The sequence below is a fragment of the Mustela erminea genome, chromosome 13 (genome assembly GCF_009829155.1).
Source record: "Mustela erminea isolate mMusErm1 chromosome 13, mMusErm1.Pri, whole genome shotgun sequence".
Taxonomy (NCBI): Eukaryota; Metazoa; Chordata; class Mammalia; order Carnivora; family Mustelidae; genus Mustela; species Mustela erminea.
The window spans coordinates 3,730,023-3,748,161 of record NC_045626.1 but is presented as its reverse complement, the minus strand read 5'-3'; the positions used below and the strand labels follow the sequence as shown (position 1 = coordinate 3,748,161).

The 18,139-nt window shown below is 54.8% G+C and overlaps 1 protein-coding gene across 3 annotated transcripts in view; it reads left to right on the top strand.

Annotated features, from left to right (window-relative positions):
- The window catches only part of ZNF407 (zinc finger protein 407), a 433,426-nt gene extending 423,510 nt beyond the window's left edge, over window positions 1-9,916 (top strand). For 2 of the 3 annotated variants that reach the window (XM_032309881.1, XM_032309880.1), the window contains one exon: window positions 4,174-6,579. In XM_032309881.1, coding sequence (XP_032165772.1) covers window positions 4,174-5,507 — 1,334 coding nt within the window. In that variant the 3' untranslated portion in view covers window positions 5,508-6,579. Of the gene's footprint in view, window positions 1-4,173; window positions 6,580-9,656 lie in introns of those variants that run through there. The other variant, XM_032309887.1, reaches the window with a different exon arrangement.
- Window positions 9,917-18,139: the final 8,223 nt, after the last annotated feature.

Sequence of the window (18,139 nt, the reverse complement as noted above, 5' to 3'; positions counted from 1 at the left end):
AGTGTACTTTTTAATCGCATCCTGTTTGAGGTGCTTTCGCCGTGACCGTGGGCCAGCCTCGCCTTCTCAGGCTCAGTAGCCTCCAGAGCACAAAATCGTTCCCACGTGGAGCGGAGCGGAGCGCTCCCCGAGTCACGGCTCCTCCGCCAGAGCCTACGAGGTCTTTATACAACAACAGAAACGAGACACAGAGCACCCAGCACGGCCCAGCCCCGTGTGAGCGTGGAGCGCCGGTTTGGGAGAAGCCTCGAGATGGCACGTGAGCGCCGCCGGCCGCCACCACGCGGCTCTCCCGGGGTGTCAGCACGAGCTTCCCCAGCGCGCCGCGTCCTGCCCCGCACGGGGCTCTTTAATGCCATCTTTATCTGCTACGCGATGCATGAAATCTACTTTCGGCTTCAGAACCGCAGGCCACCTTTGACCCCTCTCGTGGAGATACAATGTGACCTTTCTATTGTCATCAGCTTTCATTCTCCTGAAAATTCTATGAATTTTTATTACAAGTTTTTTTTAAGCCAAGCTGAGGCTTCCACAAATTACTTGACGCAGATGAGATGAAGTTGTTGAAGTGGCGTGAGATAAGTTTTACAGTCGGCCTGGGTGCCGCCGAGGCGTCCGGGCCTGTGTCCTGCAATGTCATACGCCAGTAACTGCTGAGCCTACTATTGGATAAATACATCATTTTATGGAACATTGATTGTTCTATAAACCCAATGGAGTATTATGCTCTATGATCAAACCATTTAGATTGTGTGTAGAGCACAGAAAATGCCATATTCAGGATGGTACTAAAAGTGCCATTTGTGTATTTTATGGATGTCATTACAGGGGAAACTTCTCTCTGTAGGCCCTGTTTACTGCAAAATTTTTTAGTCTGTAATGACATTTTTCATTCACAACGTATGCCTTCAAGAGAGGGGGCCCTTGTTTTATTTGTTTCATTCGAGTTTACTGCACAAATTCTGTACATTTTAATTAAATGTAAGCTTAACCAAAGCATAAGGTATTTATTCTGTGAAAGAGAGCAGTGACAGTAACAAAAGAAGAGCACACACACACACACAGGAAGCAGTCAGGTGCTCGAGCCCATGTGCAGCGTCCCAGAAGCCCCCCGACAGCGAAACGGGGCCAACCCCGCAGCTTTGGGGGTACAGGCCTCTGCATCTTAACCCCACCTCTGCTGGTGTGACACTGCAGTTTCCCCTCCAAGGACACTCTCTCCAAGAAGGAACTGGGGCTCCGAGCAATATCCTGGAGAAGGGAACGTAATTCGGAATCATTTTACAGAAAACAAACCCTCCACTCCCCAAAAGCCCTTCCCATTTCAACCACGTTGTAGATTTGAGTGCATTTAGCAACGAGAAGGGTGTCCATCTCTGTACTCCCGAAATCAAATGGGCGGTAAGTTAGAATTTTTCATGAACAGGCAGGAGGCTGCATTTTAACCTATCTGCCCCTTCTGCACAGGGCAATTTATGGTCCTCTTACAAACAGGTCCAAAAAGGCTGAATCAGATGCACAATTTGATTGCCTGCTGTGATCACGCTGAAACCCGACGTTGTCTTTGAAAGATACAAACCATAGTGCATCTGGTGTGTTGGGCATCCATGCTCCGTTAAAGATTGGTGTACTTTTGGTATCTGATCGCGGTGACTAAGTCATTGAGGGTAAGCCTGTACAAAGTTCCTGTTTTCCAAATACTGTATCCATTTGGCCATTTGCATTGGTGAGCTTTACGGTTCATATTTACAGGAAAGAGCTCAGAAATTGAAGTTGATGTGCCCAGTAAATTCTTGGTCATAGCCCAGTTAGAATTTAAAGTTACAGTAGAGATTCACATTAGTTTAAATGACACTTGAACTTCTGCATAGCTCCACATTAATTCATTATGGGCGAAATGGAAGAATCTTCAGTGGGTGAATCTTTTTCAATCTGATTGAGGCTGTTACATTTTATAGGTGCTATTTTTCAAAGCAGTACTGACAGCACTCGAAGTTATTAAATTGCTGAATCAAAAGATGGACCTGCACTCGCATTTATGAACTGTGATGGGGGAGCGGGGCTCGCGCCGCACCGAGGTTAAGACGCTGGTGGTGTCAGGCTTCATCACGCGCCGTTGTGACAGTAGTGTTTACCCATGTAGTTCACTTTAACGGTCTGCAAGTGGTTTAACCCACCTCTGGATTCAAATAAACTCAGTAAGCAGTTCGGAATAGCATCATTATCAGTACTGCAGGGGATGCGGAGGGTAATTGGACACCCAGGAGATTTTCTGTCCAGCTGCAGACTGAGGAAGGGAGTGTGGGGGCTCCGGCCTGCAGGCTTTCCTTGGGAGACCACCAGCGCGCAGGTCGCTTGGTGTCCCCCGCCCCAGCCCTCCCCATGCATGCTTCCCCTGCTTTAACACCGAGGCCCTATGTCCTCTTCTGTAATTAAGGGTTGACTTCAGGCTGCCTTCCTTATTTTTGTGTCCATATCTCTTCATGTCTTCCCCCGCCTGACTCTGAATTCTACTGAAAATGACCTTGAAGTTAGGGAGTGGACAGAAGCAAGCAAATCAAGTTCAGGAGATAATGATGACAGAACGGGCAGAAACAAACCGGATGGAGTTTAGGGCGTTAAAGGCAAGTGGGACGGCTACGTCCCAGGTGGGGGGGGTGGGGGGTTGGGCAGGCCTAGCGGAGGAGGACTGGCCAATACGGTAGACCGGAGACCCAGGGGTCCCCACGGACAGTGCGCTGAGCACCCCAGCAGCACCTCTCGTGTCCACTCAGGCACACGCGGACGTGTGTACACAGGGGCCTGGAATGCCCTGTCCTCACCTGGCCTGCTGCTGCCTACCGGGCCTCCTGGCATCTTTTAAGACAGAGATTTTAGGGAGATCTGAAGTTCAGGAGATAAACTGGGAGACGAGGTCAAAGTACAGACCGTGATTCAGCCCTTTCTCTCAAGGACCCGCACAGGTAACCTACGCTCGTTCTTGCCTTCTGAACTTTAGTCTTCCCGAGGTGAGTCTGTCCTTCGTAGAGCGGTAGAAGGGGAAGCGGAAGGCGGGAGGGAGGCATAGCCCAGCAGGCCCGTCCCTGGGCAGGGCAGTGCCAGTGCACAGGGCTGCCACCCGGACACTCGCCGAACAGCAGAGCGTCGTGGCTAAAGCGGACGAGGGACTCACAGGGGTTCGCTTTGGTCAGACGTAGCGCAGGCATCCTGCTTCAGGACCGTCGCCCACAGTCTGGGTGTGTCCTCTTGGCAAGTGGGATGTAAGGCTTCGGCGGCTGCTGCCCGAGAGCCCACACCCACTGGAGACGGGCCTCATCTGGGCTCTGTACTCAGTGTGGACCCCAGTGACAAAGGTGCGCTCTCGCGGCGGGGCCCTGACGTGGAGAACAAAGTGCTCTTGTCTCTCAGGGATGCGACCAGCACGCACTCTCACCATTTACTTTCCTTTGTAAGGGTCAGGAGTGCTTTTTTAAACTGACCTACAGTTTAGAGAGTGAGTGGACTGTTTCAGAGCTGCGGTGGCCACTGGGATAGGAGACCCTCCCGTGTAGACCACTGACGGGCTGTTCTCTCATTTCGTGTGGAGGAGGCTGCAGTAAGGACACTGGCAGAGAATTTGAGATTTAAAGATGAAAATAGGGAGTCTGCTTAAAGAGTCAGTCTGTCTTGATGGGAATAACAATTACCGTTTTCAGTCCTATTTTACCCTGTCAAGTTATTAAAAGAACATCGGCCTGTATCACAGGTGACGCTGGGGAGGGTGTGTGTGTGTGCGCATCCCATGCCCTCCACCTGCTCGTGAACTCACAAAAAGATGTGCCTTTGGGTCGGAAGACATGGCCCTGCTTACCGATCCTCACTTCCCGCCAGTGACTCGTGCCTTGTTGGGAATGACGGTCACGAGGGGAGTAGCCACACTCCTTCCCTCGGAGCTGGAAGAGCACGAGCCGGCTGGTGGCCGTGGTGTTTGGACAGTCCAGCCAGGAGGACGGAAGGACGCCTGTTCCCGTCGCCCCCTTCTGCTCCCACAGCGGGAGCCCAGCCACCGGCGTCCGCGTACACGGCGGGCCTCGGACGGGCCCGGGGCGGCGGCGGAGTGCGGCCGGCTGTGCTGTTACTGCTGAGGCATTGTCTTACTTTGTCTAGGCTCTAACTGGTCCCTGTCTCCCATAGGCATCGTGTCCAAGTCCTACGAGTGCCGTTTGAAGGGCCAAGGAGCCACCTTCGTGGAGACGGACAGCCCCTTCACGGCGGCCGCCCTGGCGGAGGCGTCTCCCATCAAGGAGAGGCCCCTGAGGAGCAGCCGGCGGCCAGCAGCGGCGCCTGAGCAGGTGCAGCAGCTCATCATCATCCAGGGCTACGACGGCGAGTTCGCCCTCGACGCCTCACTGGAGGAGACGGCCGCGGCCACGCTGCAGACGCTGGCGCTGGCCGGCCAGGTGGCCCGGGTGGTGCACATCACGGAAGACGGGCAGGTCATTGCCGCGAGTCCCAGTGGGGCCCACGTGGGCGGCGTGGCGCCTGGGCCGGTCCTGCCCGAGCCGCTGGCCGACGGGGCCACGCAGGTGGTGGTCGTGGGGGGCTCAGTGGACGGCCACGGCGTGGATGAGCCCCTGAGTCCAGGTGGGGCCATGATTCAGCAGGTGACCAAGCAGGAGATTCTAGACCTGACTGAGGCCAGTGTCCCCCCGCCCGACACGGCTTCGGCCTTGGATGCCCTGCTGTGTGCGGTCACCGAGCTGGGGGGTGCAGAAGGCAGGGCCGTGCCCCACGAGAAGAGCAGGTCCGGCCCCAGAGACATGCTGGTCCAGCTGCCTGGGCAGGAGGCGCCCTCTGCCGCCACCCAGCCCGAGGGCCCCGAGATCCACGTGTTCCAGGACATTCGGGGGGGCGCGGCTGCCGGGGAGCCCATGGAGGTGCTAACCCAGGTGGCGCGGCCCTCGGCCGTGGCCGTCCCACAGGAGCGTGCCCAGGTGGCCTTCAAGAAGGTGGCACAGGGCGTGCTGCAGTTCGCCGTGTGCGAGTCGGCGGCGGCCGGCCGGCTCATGAAGGAGGGTGTCACGCAGGTCATCGTGAACGAGGAAGGCACCGTGCACATGCTGGCCCGCGAGGGCTCGCACATTGTCATGCAGGAGGCCGAGGCGCACAGCCAGCACGTGGACCTGGCCGAGTCCGACGGTGAGATCTCTCAGATCATTGTGACAGAGGAGCTGGTCCAGGCCATGGTGCAGGAGTCCGCTGGCAGCTTCCCCGATGGCGCCACGCACTACATCGTGACCGAGCTGCCACCGGGCATGCAGGACGACGCGGCCGTGTACTCACACGCTGTCATCGAAGCCACCGGCTCCCGGGAGATCCTGCAGGCCGGGGCCGCGCTTGGCGCCGAGGCCATGGTCCCGAACGGAGCCGAACAGCTGACGAGTATGGTCATCTACACCCAGGACGGCTCCCCCGCCGCGACCGTCATTCAGAGCCAAAGAGAGAGGAACGAACTGCAGGAAGCCTGAGGCTGCCGGTCCTCACGCTCGGCCCGGGTAGGCGCCGGTGGCTCTGGCCACCCCAGGACCGTGTGTGTGACAGCTCCCAGACAGTGGCATGGCCCTCCCTAGGGGTGGCGCCCCCACAGGACCAGGGGGGCACAGAGCGTGCCTCGGGAATGGCTGGGTGGGGGCTATGGGGAGGGGGTGCTGGAGCGGAGCCTGATTCCTGTTCGGTTCTCCTGTGACTGGTCTTTTCCCTCTGCTCTGGCCACTGTGCTGAGAAGTCACGTTGTTTTCTGTTTCCACCCCCTGCCCGGCCCGCAGATGTTTTCCCTTTTCTGTTATCAAGGACCGTGCCTCGTGGTGGAGAAGTCCGAACGGTGTATCTTACGGCCTGAGACATGCCTATTCGTGCCGTCCAGCATGGAGCCCTTTTAACAGTTTATTATAGATTTGGTTTAAAACTGCCGCTACAGGTCCTCCCGCCCCTGTCTGTTTTTCTGAAATCGTAGGACCGCAGTGACCCCAGACCAGACGGAGGCCTCGCGACCCATCTCGCGCATCAGTTTCCTCTCCCCAGACGCGGCGGGGCTGTTCCTAGCTCTGGGTGCATCTGCTTGAAAGAAACCTCAAGCCTATGGTTGAGGAAAGCCTTGATTGTTTCTATTGGATGAAAATATACCTTGGTTAAGACAACCCAGTGCTTCTAATTTTGACTTCATTTCATACAATAAAGTCTATATATGAAATGTGCACTTTGGAAAATAGTGTTCATACTGATATTTTGCTTTTATGATGACTGTTTCTTCATACTGATGCCATTTTTGCGGGGTTTGTGATTTACGTCCGTGCAAAGGCGGGCACATTAACCGTTAGTAGTGGGACGCTGTGCCCCCCGCAGCCCTGGCCCCGACCAGCCTCGTCCGTGTTCCGTTGTGGGTTCACTGCAACCACGGAATACAAGGCTCACAACTCACTTAGCCGTATGATCGCTCTTCTTCCTTTTCCAAACCTGTAAAAACAATTGCCATCCCCAAATGCAAAGGTTGTTTTGTTCCTTTTTTTTCCTTTGAAATAAAATTATAGCATTGAACGAGAATGAGGTTCTCTTATTTCCCGCAGCCGGCTGATGGGCAGCTGTAGAAACCAGAGAGCACGAGGCCTTCCTCCGACGCGGCAGCTTCTCCCATTCTGGCCCCGTCCAGGGCGCTGCCCGCGGCCTCGTGCTGTCCTCTGAGGGTTTGGCACGTGGCCCAGGCACATTCTGGTGACAATAGCTTACTCTGTCACAGTTAGTATCTAAAACTGTTGAGCAGACATGAGAGCAAAAGGGAGGGAACACAGTACCTTCTGAGCGTGAAGTCCCTCCCTGGGGGCACTGGCTGGGGACGCGCGTCGCCCCACCCGGTCCTTGTCGCTCTGCCATCTGGCCATCCCAGGGCCACCTCCCTTGACATGGCTCTCCCTTCCCCCCAAAAAAATGAAAGGTAAATTTTCAAGTTTGACACTGAGAGTCATAATTAGCTGAGTATGACCAGCTCGTGTTTCTTAAAAATGGCAGGGCAATCGGCTTCTTCTTGAACACTTGTCTTCAGCAAACAGTGACAGGATCAACTCCCATGTGTGACGGGGATGAAGGTGACCTTTATAAAGTGATGCCCCTCTCCCAGCTCCTCATACATGCTTAAAAAAAAAGAAAAGAAGCACCAGCAGCAGCCGGGGGCTGGGGATGGGGGAGGATGTTTTCCGGTGGAAATATATCTTCCCGATCATTCCTCCCGTTAGCTGCGGCTCGTGGCCCTCGGCTCAGATGCTAATTCCTAGCGGTGCTCCGTCCTGTACGGCTAACCTTTCTGCCCGAGTCCGGGCTGTCGACACCGACATGCTGCAGTTTACCGTTCGTGATTTATTTAGGATAAATATGTCTCAGGTGGCATTTAATCCTTCATAAAACCAGTGTAGCCTGCAGTGTCAAACCAGCAATCACGTTGTATGCACAATGAAAAGAGCAGGCCTTTGCATAAAAAAGCTGTACAGAAGGTGTTCCGGGGCTCGGAAGGATTGCAGAGGATTCAGTAAGCTAGCGTATCCTGTAATTACCTGTAGCGCGGGGTTCGCGCTCCCTCTCTCTGCTCTCTCATTACCCAAGTCCCGGGATGTACGGGAGTCAGAGAAGCACATACACACCCGCGTGCCACAGAATAGTGAGGCGTGGCCGATGCCGTGACCCGGGCGCACTTCCTGCAGCGGGGAGTGTCTGCCAAGAAGACCGAGGCAAGCTTCTAACCTCCCTCGGGGTTTTAGCTAGAGAAAACAGTCATGCTTTAGGAAAGCAAAAAACAGAGCAAAGTAGTTACCTGGAGACTGTCATCCAGAAAGGCCATCTTTGTCCGAAGCTGTACCCGATTCAACGACAGACGGAGCCTCAGGGACGTCAGTCCTGCAGGGGACCCACTGCCCTGCCCACGTCGACATGGAGGGATCATTCAAGGTCCACCTTCTGCGCCCGAAGCTTGCCGGGCAGGGTGGAGAGTTAGACTTTAAGCACCGCCTGTCATTGTCACGAAATGCGGTGACCTAAGCGGGCACCCCTCTGGGATGCTTCCGCAGCCCCTGGACAGTTGTAACGATGGGAGGGCAGGCAGGAGGATGCCCTGAGACCTCTCCCCCGCAGCATGTGAGCAAGCCAGCCCGCCTCCCGCGAGAGGTGCCGAGGACGGCCTTTCTGCCAAGAACCAAGGGAATGAGCTACGGTCGCATCCGTGGGCTGTGGCCGGTTCCAGACGTCTGCTCAGGCCAGAAACACGGACCCGGAGCCCTAGAGGACAGATGGTGACGGGTCTCTGCTCGAGTCCCTAATACATGACGGCGGAGACCCTGTGGAGGCCTGAGGCCCATGGCCTGGGAGCCCGGCGCCCAGCACAGTATTCGAATCTCTGCGCTCCATCAGAGCTTCTGTTTCCCCAGGCAGAGAGGGAGAATCCCGGCTCCTGGGGAAGACCCTCGGGACCAGCTCGGGAGCCCAGCCCAGAGCCGGGTCTAGGACGGGAACTAGGACACCGGAAAGGTGGTCTGCGCAGCCAAGCGAGAAAGGAGCTGCAAGTTGTCCCTTCTTTCGCTGCCGAGCATCCGCCCGTGATTTCACGAGCGCACAGCTCACTTCAGCAGCTCCTCCTGGCCCGTCCTGTTGAACGAGCACAGTCCGCTTCCCACTCCTCCAGGGCGAGATCATTTTACATGAAGAAAAAAGTTAGCTCAGATGGCAGTTATACGTTTCGGAAGCACCTTCTAATCAGGGATTGGTGATTCATTATTAGCTTCGGCAGGCGATCCATCTGACATGTAAGGGGAAAAAATTAGCAGCTGTCACTGCGTGATGAGTTAATTTCCTGATAGGCCTGACACTGAAAAGCCATTTGGAGACGTGGCAGTGGCTGACTACAAAACCTGGCGCTGCTTCATAATTGGAGATAAAGAGCGAGCGGAGGAGCAGGCCGGGGGAGGGGCCCCGGGGCCACAAGTGGGGGCCGCTGGCGCTGCGTGTGCCCCCCCACCCCGGGGCATTGCCGTGTCCAGGGCCGGTGCCCCCTGCTCTCACCCCAGCCTGTCGTCGTGTACCCGTGTCCCCCTGTGAGGTGGGGGGGTGACACGGGTGCCTGACATCTCCACAGAAGGGCAAGAGCTGATGTTCTCCTCCTGATTGTCCCCTTGGCAATTTTCATCATTGGAGCTCAGGCTTTCAATCGTGGGATAATGCCTTGTCACTGCAAGAAGTAACCCCATGAAACAAGTGTTGTGGGAACTCGGTCGGGGAGGGTGGGACAGCCAGGGGGGCTCGCCGTTCTCGAACCTCCCTCCGGCCCCGCTCTCGAACTGCTCCCTCCTCGCACGGGGTCCCTTCGCAGCCCGCACTGAACGCAGCACAGAACTGCAGTGTCCGGTCGCTGGGCGCTCGAGCTGAGCGTGCGAAGCCAACACGTCTTATGGGAAGGACTTCCGTGGCCTTCGTGGCCGAGGGGTCTGTGGTGGGGTTCTAGAGCTGGGACCCGGGTGTTGGCACCTGCACCCTTGTGCTGTTTTCAGAAGCGCAGATTCACAGCATCATGAAGACAGCTGAAGTGCCCCCAGAAGCCGGAGGTAAGCGATGTCATCCCTGCTGCCTGTCTTTGTCTCCACGTCTGTCCCAGAAATGAAGCAGAGACCTCTTGAACCTTCGCCTTGAGAAATAAGCATGAGATAGAGAACCTCATTTCTCCAAAACTCCTGGGGCCCTCAGCCCGGGGCAGGATTCAGCTTTCTCTTCTCTCCATGGGACCAAGTGTGTGAGGTCCTACAGGCCTAGCCTCAGTGGAATCACCTAGGTAAGCACATGTCACCAAGGCCCATTACCAGATTCTGATGAATCCATTCTAGATCTCTCCAGTAATCGCGTGCCTGTTACTCCATGGTCCTGCATTTTCAATACCTTTTAATAAATCCTTTTTAAATGAGCTAATTCCATACTTTGGGGGTATATATCCAATGGAATATTACACAGCCATCAAAAATGAAATCTTGCCATTTACATTGATTTGGATGGAACTGGAGGGTATTATGCTAAACAAAATAAGTTGGTCAGAGAAAGACAATTTTATGATTTCACTCATATGTGGAATTTAAGAAAGAAAACGGAGGATCATAGGAGAAGAGAGGGAGACAAACCATAAGAGACTCTTAACTCCAGGGAACAAACCGAGGGCTGGAGGGGAGGTGGGTGTGGGGGTCGGGGTCACTGGGGGAGGGGTATTAAAGAGGACCTGTGACGGAATGAATGCTGGGCGTTATACGCAACTGATGCATCACTGGCCTCTACCTCTGAAACTAATAATATGTTACATGTTAATTAATTGAATTTAAATTAAAAAAAATAGAATGACCAAACTCGGGCCTGGCTCCCAGCCCCATGGAAAGTTGACTTGTAGCCGCGGCAAGCAGGAGCACGTGGACTGGTCTGCTCTGTCGGCACCGTTGTCTGCGCTCTCCGGGACACCTCACGTCACCCTTCTGGTCACTTCGTAAGCAGAGGGATAAAAACCAATGCAGAGTAAAGTTTTGAGTTTCAGTTTCCAAACTGCATTCACATCTAGAGACAAGGACTGCACCAGCCGGCTGGGCAGCGTTGGTTGGGAAGGGGTCCCTCCGCAGGACGGCCTGCTGTCCCCCAGGGCCTCAGCAGATCTTCACTGCCATCCTGCTGGGATTGAAATGGGGCCAAAGTCTATAAGGAGATGCCACAGCCCCGCTCAGCCCCGACTGCCACCTTAGCCCCACGTTAAGGGCAAGCGGGTATTTTAACTACAGAACTACTATATGCGGCCCATCACAGGACATGGCTTCCCAGCCCATAACCCAGACCCACACTGTGACTCACTCAACAAGCCACAGCCTCTCCCCAACATGTAGAAGGTTCCACGGGGTGGGGCGTGGGGTCTGGCCACAGCACGAGGGACACTCCCTGGGCCGGGGGGCAGCGACCCCAACCCTGTACGTGACTTCTGGACAGGTTGAAAGTGGAAGGTCCTCCGCTGTGGGCTGCAGGTGCACCCTTCCTGACCTCTGGCCCTCGCAGAGTCCGGCCGGCCTGTCCTCCAGCTCCACATGGCGAACAGAGCTCCGGGGCAGAGCTGGGAACACAGGAGGCAGGCAGTCCCTCCGAAGGAACCGGTAGACACGGGAGTTCTCGGCTCTTCGTCAGCTGCTGCTTCCGTCCCGGCTCTCCCTCCTGGTAGCCGTCATCTCCACAAACTCCTTGGCAGCAGTGGAACCACGGATGCTTCTCACACATTCTCTTACTGGTTGACTCGGCTCCACACACCCTTCTCTGCTTATTTCCACCTTTTGCCAGAACGTTTCTTGACAAGAAGGGTCTTGAGACCAAATCCCACAAGAAGCACCGAGTCAGGTTCGCACACCATCCTGTCGTGCTTGTGAAGGGGACTTCCGGGATTTTATCAACAGTTGACGGCAGAGGGGACTTTCTCTTCCTGCTAATCGTCGTGATCGAAAGGAAACAGCGCATAGCGCTGGGCGAGGTATCTTTTCTTCTACTGAAATGAGTATTCTGTTTGCGTGTTCCTGATGTCTCTCTGGCCCCGAGGCCAGTGCTACTGATCCCACCCGTGATTCCTTCCTTGACATTCAGTGAGAAGAAATCCCAGTGTTCTCGTTGGTCGTGGATGATCATGACCTTTCCTGGAGAGAGCTCTGTGACCCCGGCGGGAAATGACGCATGGGGGCCACGTGAGCTGCAGACCTCAAGCTTCCTTGTCCGCACAGCTGCGTCCCCGATGCCTCCCAAGGTGAAGTCCACTGGACACTAGAGAGAAGCACCAAGAGGCAAGAAATCGTCCCATGATTGATGAGGCCAAACTGCTCACAGTCCGCCCCACCGCAGTACGTCTGAAGTTGGGAGGCGTCAGCTGTGTCATAGATCCAACCATGCATCTCAGCGGAGCAAGTGTTGGGGAGAGAAGCCCCAGGATCCCTTGGAAGCAACCATAGGTGTCCGGGAATCCCCAGGGGCAGAGTTTCCAGTCACCGGTATGGTGTCCATGGCGGGGGGTACACCGAGTCTTCCTCATTATAAGGGACGCGAGTGGTCCCACAGTGTGATCGTGATATGGGAAGGGCCCGGCTCCAGGATGGGCGCTGTTGGACTGGGTGTATGGGGCGACCACTGGAACATGGTGGGTGGAGGCCAGGGATGCTGCCCGATTCCCTGCGACGCCTGTGACTTGTTTGCCAGGTCCTGTCACTCAGCAAGCCCCTGGGAAGACAGGAGGCCCTTGCGGACCTCGCAGCGTCCCCTGCCGGCTTCAGACCCCGGGGGGCAGGAAGTGGGAACATGTGCTCGTCAGCCCGGGGAGCAGGGAAGCTGCATGTCAGCGTACCCCGAGGGACGGACGGCTGCCCCGTCCCAGAGCGAACCGAGCTCGTTCCGTGTGCGTGTGAGGACAGGCACTAGCGTCACTCCTGCAGGCGATGGTGCTCACCTCCTGAGAGGTGAGCCCGAGCCGGCAGCGAGTGAAGGATCAAAGGACCAAGCGCTTCAGCTCCGCCGGGAGGAAGGGAGCGCGAATCCTGGCGCCTGGCCCCAGCCCATGGGGCCTGGGCTCCGCAGCCAGGTTCAGGTCTCAGGGTCTAGGACAGCCCAGGGGCTCAGACCACAGACGCGTGTCCCATGGAAGCCCAAGCAGACTGCCACGAGGACAGAAGTCGCTCAGCACTGTTCAGTCCGCTTTAACATAGTAGCCAACATGGCGGCAAAAAGCCAAGGGGACCCCAGCCCTGTGCAGCCCCGTGCAGCCGCTGCCCCGGGGCCTGTCCAGTGACTTCGAGGTGATGGGCTCTGCGCCAGGCTCTCCACTTCCATTACCTCGCTCAGAATCCCCCCCAAACCCTGACACAGACCCCGGACAGGGCAAGGACCGGGCCCCACGATGCACAGCAGAGGCCCCTGCGCTGTGTCACCAGCTCCCAACTGTGCGCCCGTGGACACCGCAGCCCTTCAGACAGCCGGGGGGCTCGAGCACGTTCATGCACGGCCCCCGCAGGGCTGACGGTCCACGATACCCCCTCTGTGCCAAGGGCCCCCCAACATGGTCTGTCAGGGCGGGGGGACACTGGTTGGTGGCGGGGCCCATGCACACTGTCCCCCTGCCCACCTGGGCTGAGGCCTTCAGAGGGACGGGCAGGTACCGGGAGGGAAACAGGAGGAGGACCCCCTCACTCCTGCTCAGCAGCCGGCCAGTCCGGGGGCCTCCCGACCTCCCCACGCCACCCAGGCAGCGACAGGTAGCAGGGTGCCCTGCGCCCTGGTTCCCACGGGCGCTGCCCAGCCGCCAGCATCTGTCGTGCGCTCCGTTGGGCAGTCGGGTCGGCCCCAAGGGGAGGCAATGGGGTCGGGCGCCTTCCACCCCTTCCGCGGGCCGCTCCGGGGCACCTACGGTTCTGGGAGCCAGGCTGGCGCAGCTTCCCTGCTCTCGGAGCCAGGAGGACGCCCAGCCGGCGCTGTCTTTCTGTCGGGAAATCTGCCACCGCGTGTCCTGTCCTGTCACTGGAGCGTCAGCGGGCTCGAGTCTCTCGGCAGATGGCGCGGCGGCAGCTTTCCGGAGCTGTGAGATCCAGATGCCAGCCCCAGGCTGGTCTCCTCCGGCAGGGACAGCTGGGCCTGGGCTCCGACGCGCCTCTCCTTCCTTCGTTTCTCTGCCTGTGAAGCTGCGTCCGTTCACTGATGCGTTCCATGGTTTTCCCTCCTGATGCCTTCGGGCTTCCGTGCCCGGAGCCTTCCCTGAGCCTCCGAAGGGGATGAACCTCCCCTGCCTGCTGCCAGAGTGCCCCACGCAGGAGCAGGATGCCAGGGTGGTCAAGGGCAAGGCCTCCTGCAGGGCTCCTGCACAAGCACCTGGGTGGGGAGGTCAGGCGGGGGCGGGGGAGTGGGGTCCTGGCCTCCCCTGCCGCCCTCCCCCGCCCCCAGCCGGGAGGCGGATGAACACTGGTGTCTGTGCCATCAGCCCCCGAAGGCTGGGCTTTGCTCAGACTGTCTTCGCGGGGACAGTCGCCTGCTTGCAGGCTCAGCCGCTGTGGCCTGGGAACGTGGAAGGGCACGCCCGGCAGGTCTTAAGTTTGACACCAGGTGCACGGGTGCTGGTGTGTGAGAGGAGGTGACCTAGGGTCACCCCGAAGCCCTGGGCACGCACCCCTTCCCGCCACCGGGCTGACTTGGTCCATCTTCCACACGATGCAGAGAGCGGGTGAGACAGAGCCAGTCCTAAGCCAACCGGAGAAGTCCTGGGGCACCAACACTCCGCAGGATGAAGACGCTCGTGGGAAAGTGGGGAGGCCCCTGGCTTCTCCTCAGCCTGTGTTCTTCCGGTGGCTCACACACCCCTTGACAAAAAGCAAGAAATGAACTCACACCCGACATATGTATGAGTAAATGTGACAAAATATATATTTTCTATATGCACATTGCACTGAAAACGTAACACAAACATGAAAACGGAGCTTTCCAAGTAACGTGGATAAAACAAACCGTGTTTTATTGTGTGCCTGATCCAAAAGGCTGCCCACTATTGTTATATATTAGAACAGTATTCATCTTCTCAAAAAGCAGATGTAGATGGGTATCTGAGAGTCTTGCCGGACACGCGTGGCCCTCTGGCGAGACCTAGTGTGACAGCATCAGCTGCTTCCATAGTGCACGGTAAGAGGAGAAAGGAGTCCCCCGGGAGCTACTACGGGGGACCCTCTCCAGTGCACGTTTTTCAGTCCATTTAGTGGGGTTAGCTTGGTAGAAACCACTCACTGTCATCTGTAGGTCCACCTAGCCAGGCTCACGCGCCCTGCCCTGTGGCCCCCACTCGGCCCTCAGCAAACCTGTGACTGTGGCTGCTTCACAAACTGGTCCCCATCCATGTCCATGAGGTCTCTTCTGAATTTTTAATAAAACACATAGAAATAGAAGTTCTAGCATTTTCTTTCTAGACACAGTGGCTCACCTGCACCCCACCCACCCCACCAAAGACCCCCGATGTCCAGCAATCCCCTCTGCTCTTGCCACTCCCTGACTCTCAGGAGGTTTCAGACCAGAGCTGAGGCAGTTTTGCTGGACACTCACGGTCAAGAGAGAACTGGGCTTAGCGGCCTGAAGTTGGCTTCACCGGCTCCGGCAGTACAAGTGGGAGGGTTCCATGAGGGCACAAGACAGTCAGGGTTTTGTGGCTTCCAGTGTGCTTGCTCCCCTGACCTGGGCACGTCCCCGATACCCATTCAATACCCATCAACACCTTCTCCGCAGCGCGTGAGGATGGAACCCAGACCTGGATGCATTCCCACCCCCAACCCACAAAAAAGAGAGCCAAAGAACTGAAAGGTATAATCCCACAAAGAGAGAGTAAGAGAAGCCACAAGAGCTCATATGAAAATAAGTTGCGGGGAAGGTGAAAGGGGAGAGTGGTACTGTCGGAGCAAACCAGAGAGAGTGGAGCCTCCCTCAGTGCCAGCAGGGAAGGTCCCAGCCAGCAGCATGCTGACTCGCATCCCAGAGCCCTGAGAAGTGGACGCAGCTGTCCTCCAGACAGTGCAGATGGCAGGGCTGGGCCCAAATAGGTCCCCCTCCACTTGACCTCTGCAGCCAGACAGGTACCCTCCCCCACTTCCTCATCCAGAGGACAACTGGAAGTTTATTCTCTTCTGGAGAAATCCAGCCAGAAACGCTCTGAGCTGGGGACCCAGCAAAGAGTGGGAGAGGCCACACATCAAATAGGATTAGGAGAAATTCTACATATCAAATGACATTCACTTCCAGTCTTTCTCCTGCTGGGCTCCGGTACAAGGGAAGCCAAATATGCGACCTGCTGGTCGAAGACCAGAGGGTTCTTTTCTGGAGAAACTGAACTGTCCTACGAGGAGACCTCCACAGACAGATACTCAAGGACTTCCTGGTGAAAGGGCTGACTGCCGTCAGGTCACTTTGAAGTGAAGGCCAACTGCCAAAGACCCCGCAGAGAACTTTCAGTCAGCCTTAAGGCCTCATTCAAATATGGACATAAGGCCAGGGACTAACATGAATAATAAAGATCAAGAATAAAGAGGAGAAATAAAAAGAAAGAAACATACTTAAAAAGAAAAATTTTTAAACTGCACTTACATAATAAGAAAACATATGTTTCCATGAAATAATAATGTGTTTCTATATTTTTAAAAAAATAACCATAAGAGTACAAGAAAATATCTTTAGGGAATTATAAATAAAATAGATGTCATTTTTAAAAAATTCCATCTTTGGAAGACAAAGTGAAGAAAGCCCTCAGAAAGTAGGACCAAAAGACAAAGAAGTTCAATTAGGTGATACAACAAATCAGGAAGTTAAAATATCCAGTGCAAGAGATCCAGAACCAACTAAAGAAGGTCTAGAAAGGCAAAATAGGGAAAACAGAAAGAAGGACATGATCAAAGAATTAATTCAAGAAGATTTACCAGCCTGAGATAAGGGTTTCCAGCTAGAAAGGACCCATTAAGTTCCCGGCATAATGAATGAAAGAGACATATACTGGGCTTGTCAACACGAAATTTCAGAACCCTAGAATATGCAAAATCAAAAACTTTCACGGAGATATCCTAAGGAGATCACACAAAGGAAATCAGAATGAAATCAGGCTTCTGAAAAACAATTCTGGGTATGAGAAGTCAAAAAATTCCTCAAAATACAATACAGAGAAATTGTACAGTCAAAGAAGAATTCTATATCCAGCTAAACTATCAGTCAGACATGTGGGTAAAATGAGGACATTATCCGACATGCAGTCTCTCCAAAGTTTTGCCTCCGCTGTACCCTTTTTTCATGAAGCAATTGAAAGATACGTTCTTCCAGAAGATAGCATAGTTTTGAGACTTGGGAACAAAAGATCAACATAGGGGCAACAAGGGATATTTTCAGGGTAGTGCTCATTGGAGCAGATAAAGGGAGGGCTCTAAGCAAAAAGGAATGGAACTGATAGAAGGCTTGATGCATTCATCTGTATGGAAAACGTGTTTAAAAATTTGGATCATTTGGAAAGAATAAGTGACAGCATCTAAAGCAATCTAAGGTGATAAAAACAGTGAGGTAATATTAATTCTAGAAGAAGCTAACAAATGTGCCAGAAAGAAAATCAAGTCACTTGGCTCCACAGTGAACAGTGTTTCCACAGTCATCGTATTCATGCTGAAATGACTTTAATAAAAATTGTACTATAATTAAGCAGCCAGGATGGAGAGAAAGGGGTAGTTAAGATGAGCATACTAAATCCTCTGTCCTAACAAGAGGTTAATAAACAGCATCTTAAAATGACACCTAATTTGAGTGTCAACAAATTGCAACAACCATTTATTGCCTAGATGGCAAACTAGCACAGGCTTCGGACTCTGTCCTCATGGTCCCCCTCCACCCCCTCCACCCCGGGGAAGCATAGGAGAAAAGGGAAGGAGGCGATAGCAAGAGTGTGTTGCTCTGGCTGTTTTGAGCTGGGTGTTTGGGTGGAGAGAGAGCTGTGCCCAGGGTCCTGGGGCACAGGCAGCCACCACCACTATGGGAGGAAAACTTAGAGAAAAGCACCTGAAATTGGATTTTGCTCTGCAAGAGCCTCTGACATCTTGCTGCAGAATCCTGGGGCAACATCCCAGATTCTCGGTGCCGGAGCCCTAGGGACAGAGCCGAAGCCAACAGCAGCCTTGTGATGTGAAAGAGCAGCCAGACTTGAGGAACTGGCAGCTTCGAGCTTCTAGGGCTGCTTCTACCCTTGGTGTTTGAACAGCTGCCGTTATCTGAACATTTAAAAATAAATAAATAATATGCTTAAGGATTTAGGAAGTGAATAATTCTGTGTTTGGGGGGTGGTGGTGGTGATACTTCCGTCTATCCAAGAAGCCAAGCAACTTGAATTGATTCCCATTTGACTTGACGGGTTTGGCTGGCAAGTTGGCTCTACGCCATGCCCCCGTCTGGCCCTCTGCCCTGCTGAACGAGCCCAGAGATGCCTGACAGCATCGGGAAATTGCCAAATCACTGGCCATGGTGCAGGATGTCCAAACAAAGACGGTTTTTCAGTCCATAGTCCGTGGAATGAAAGTACTTCATG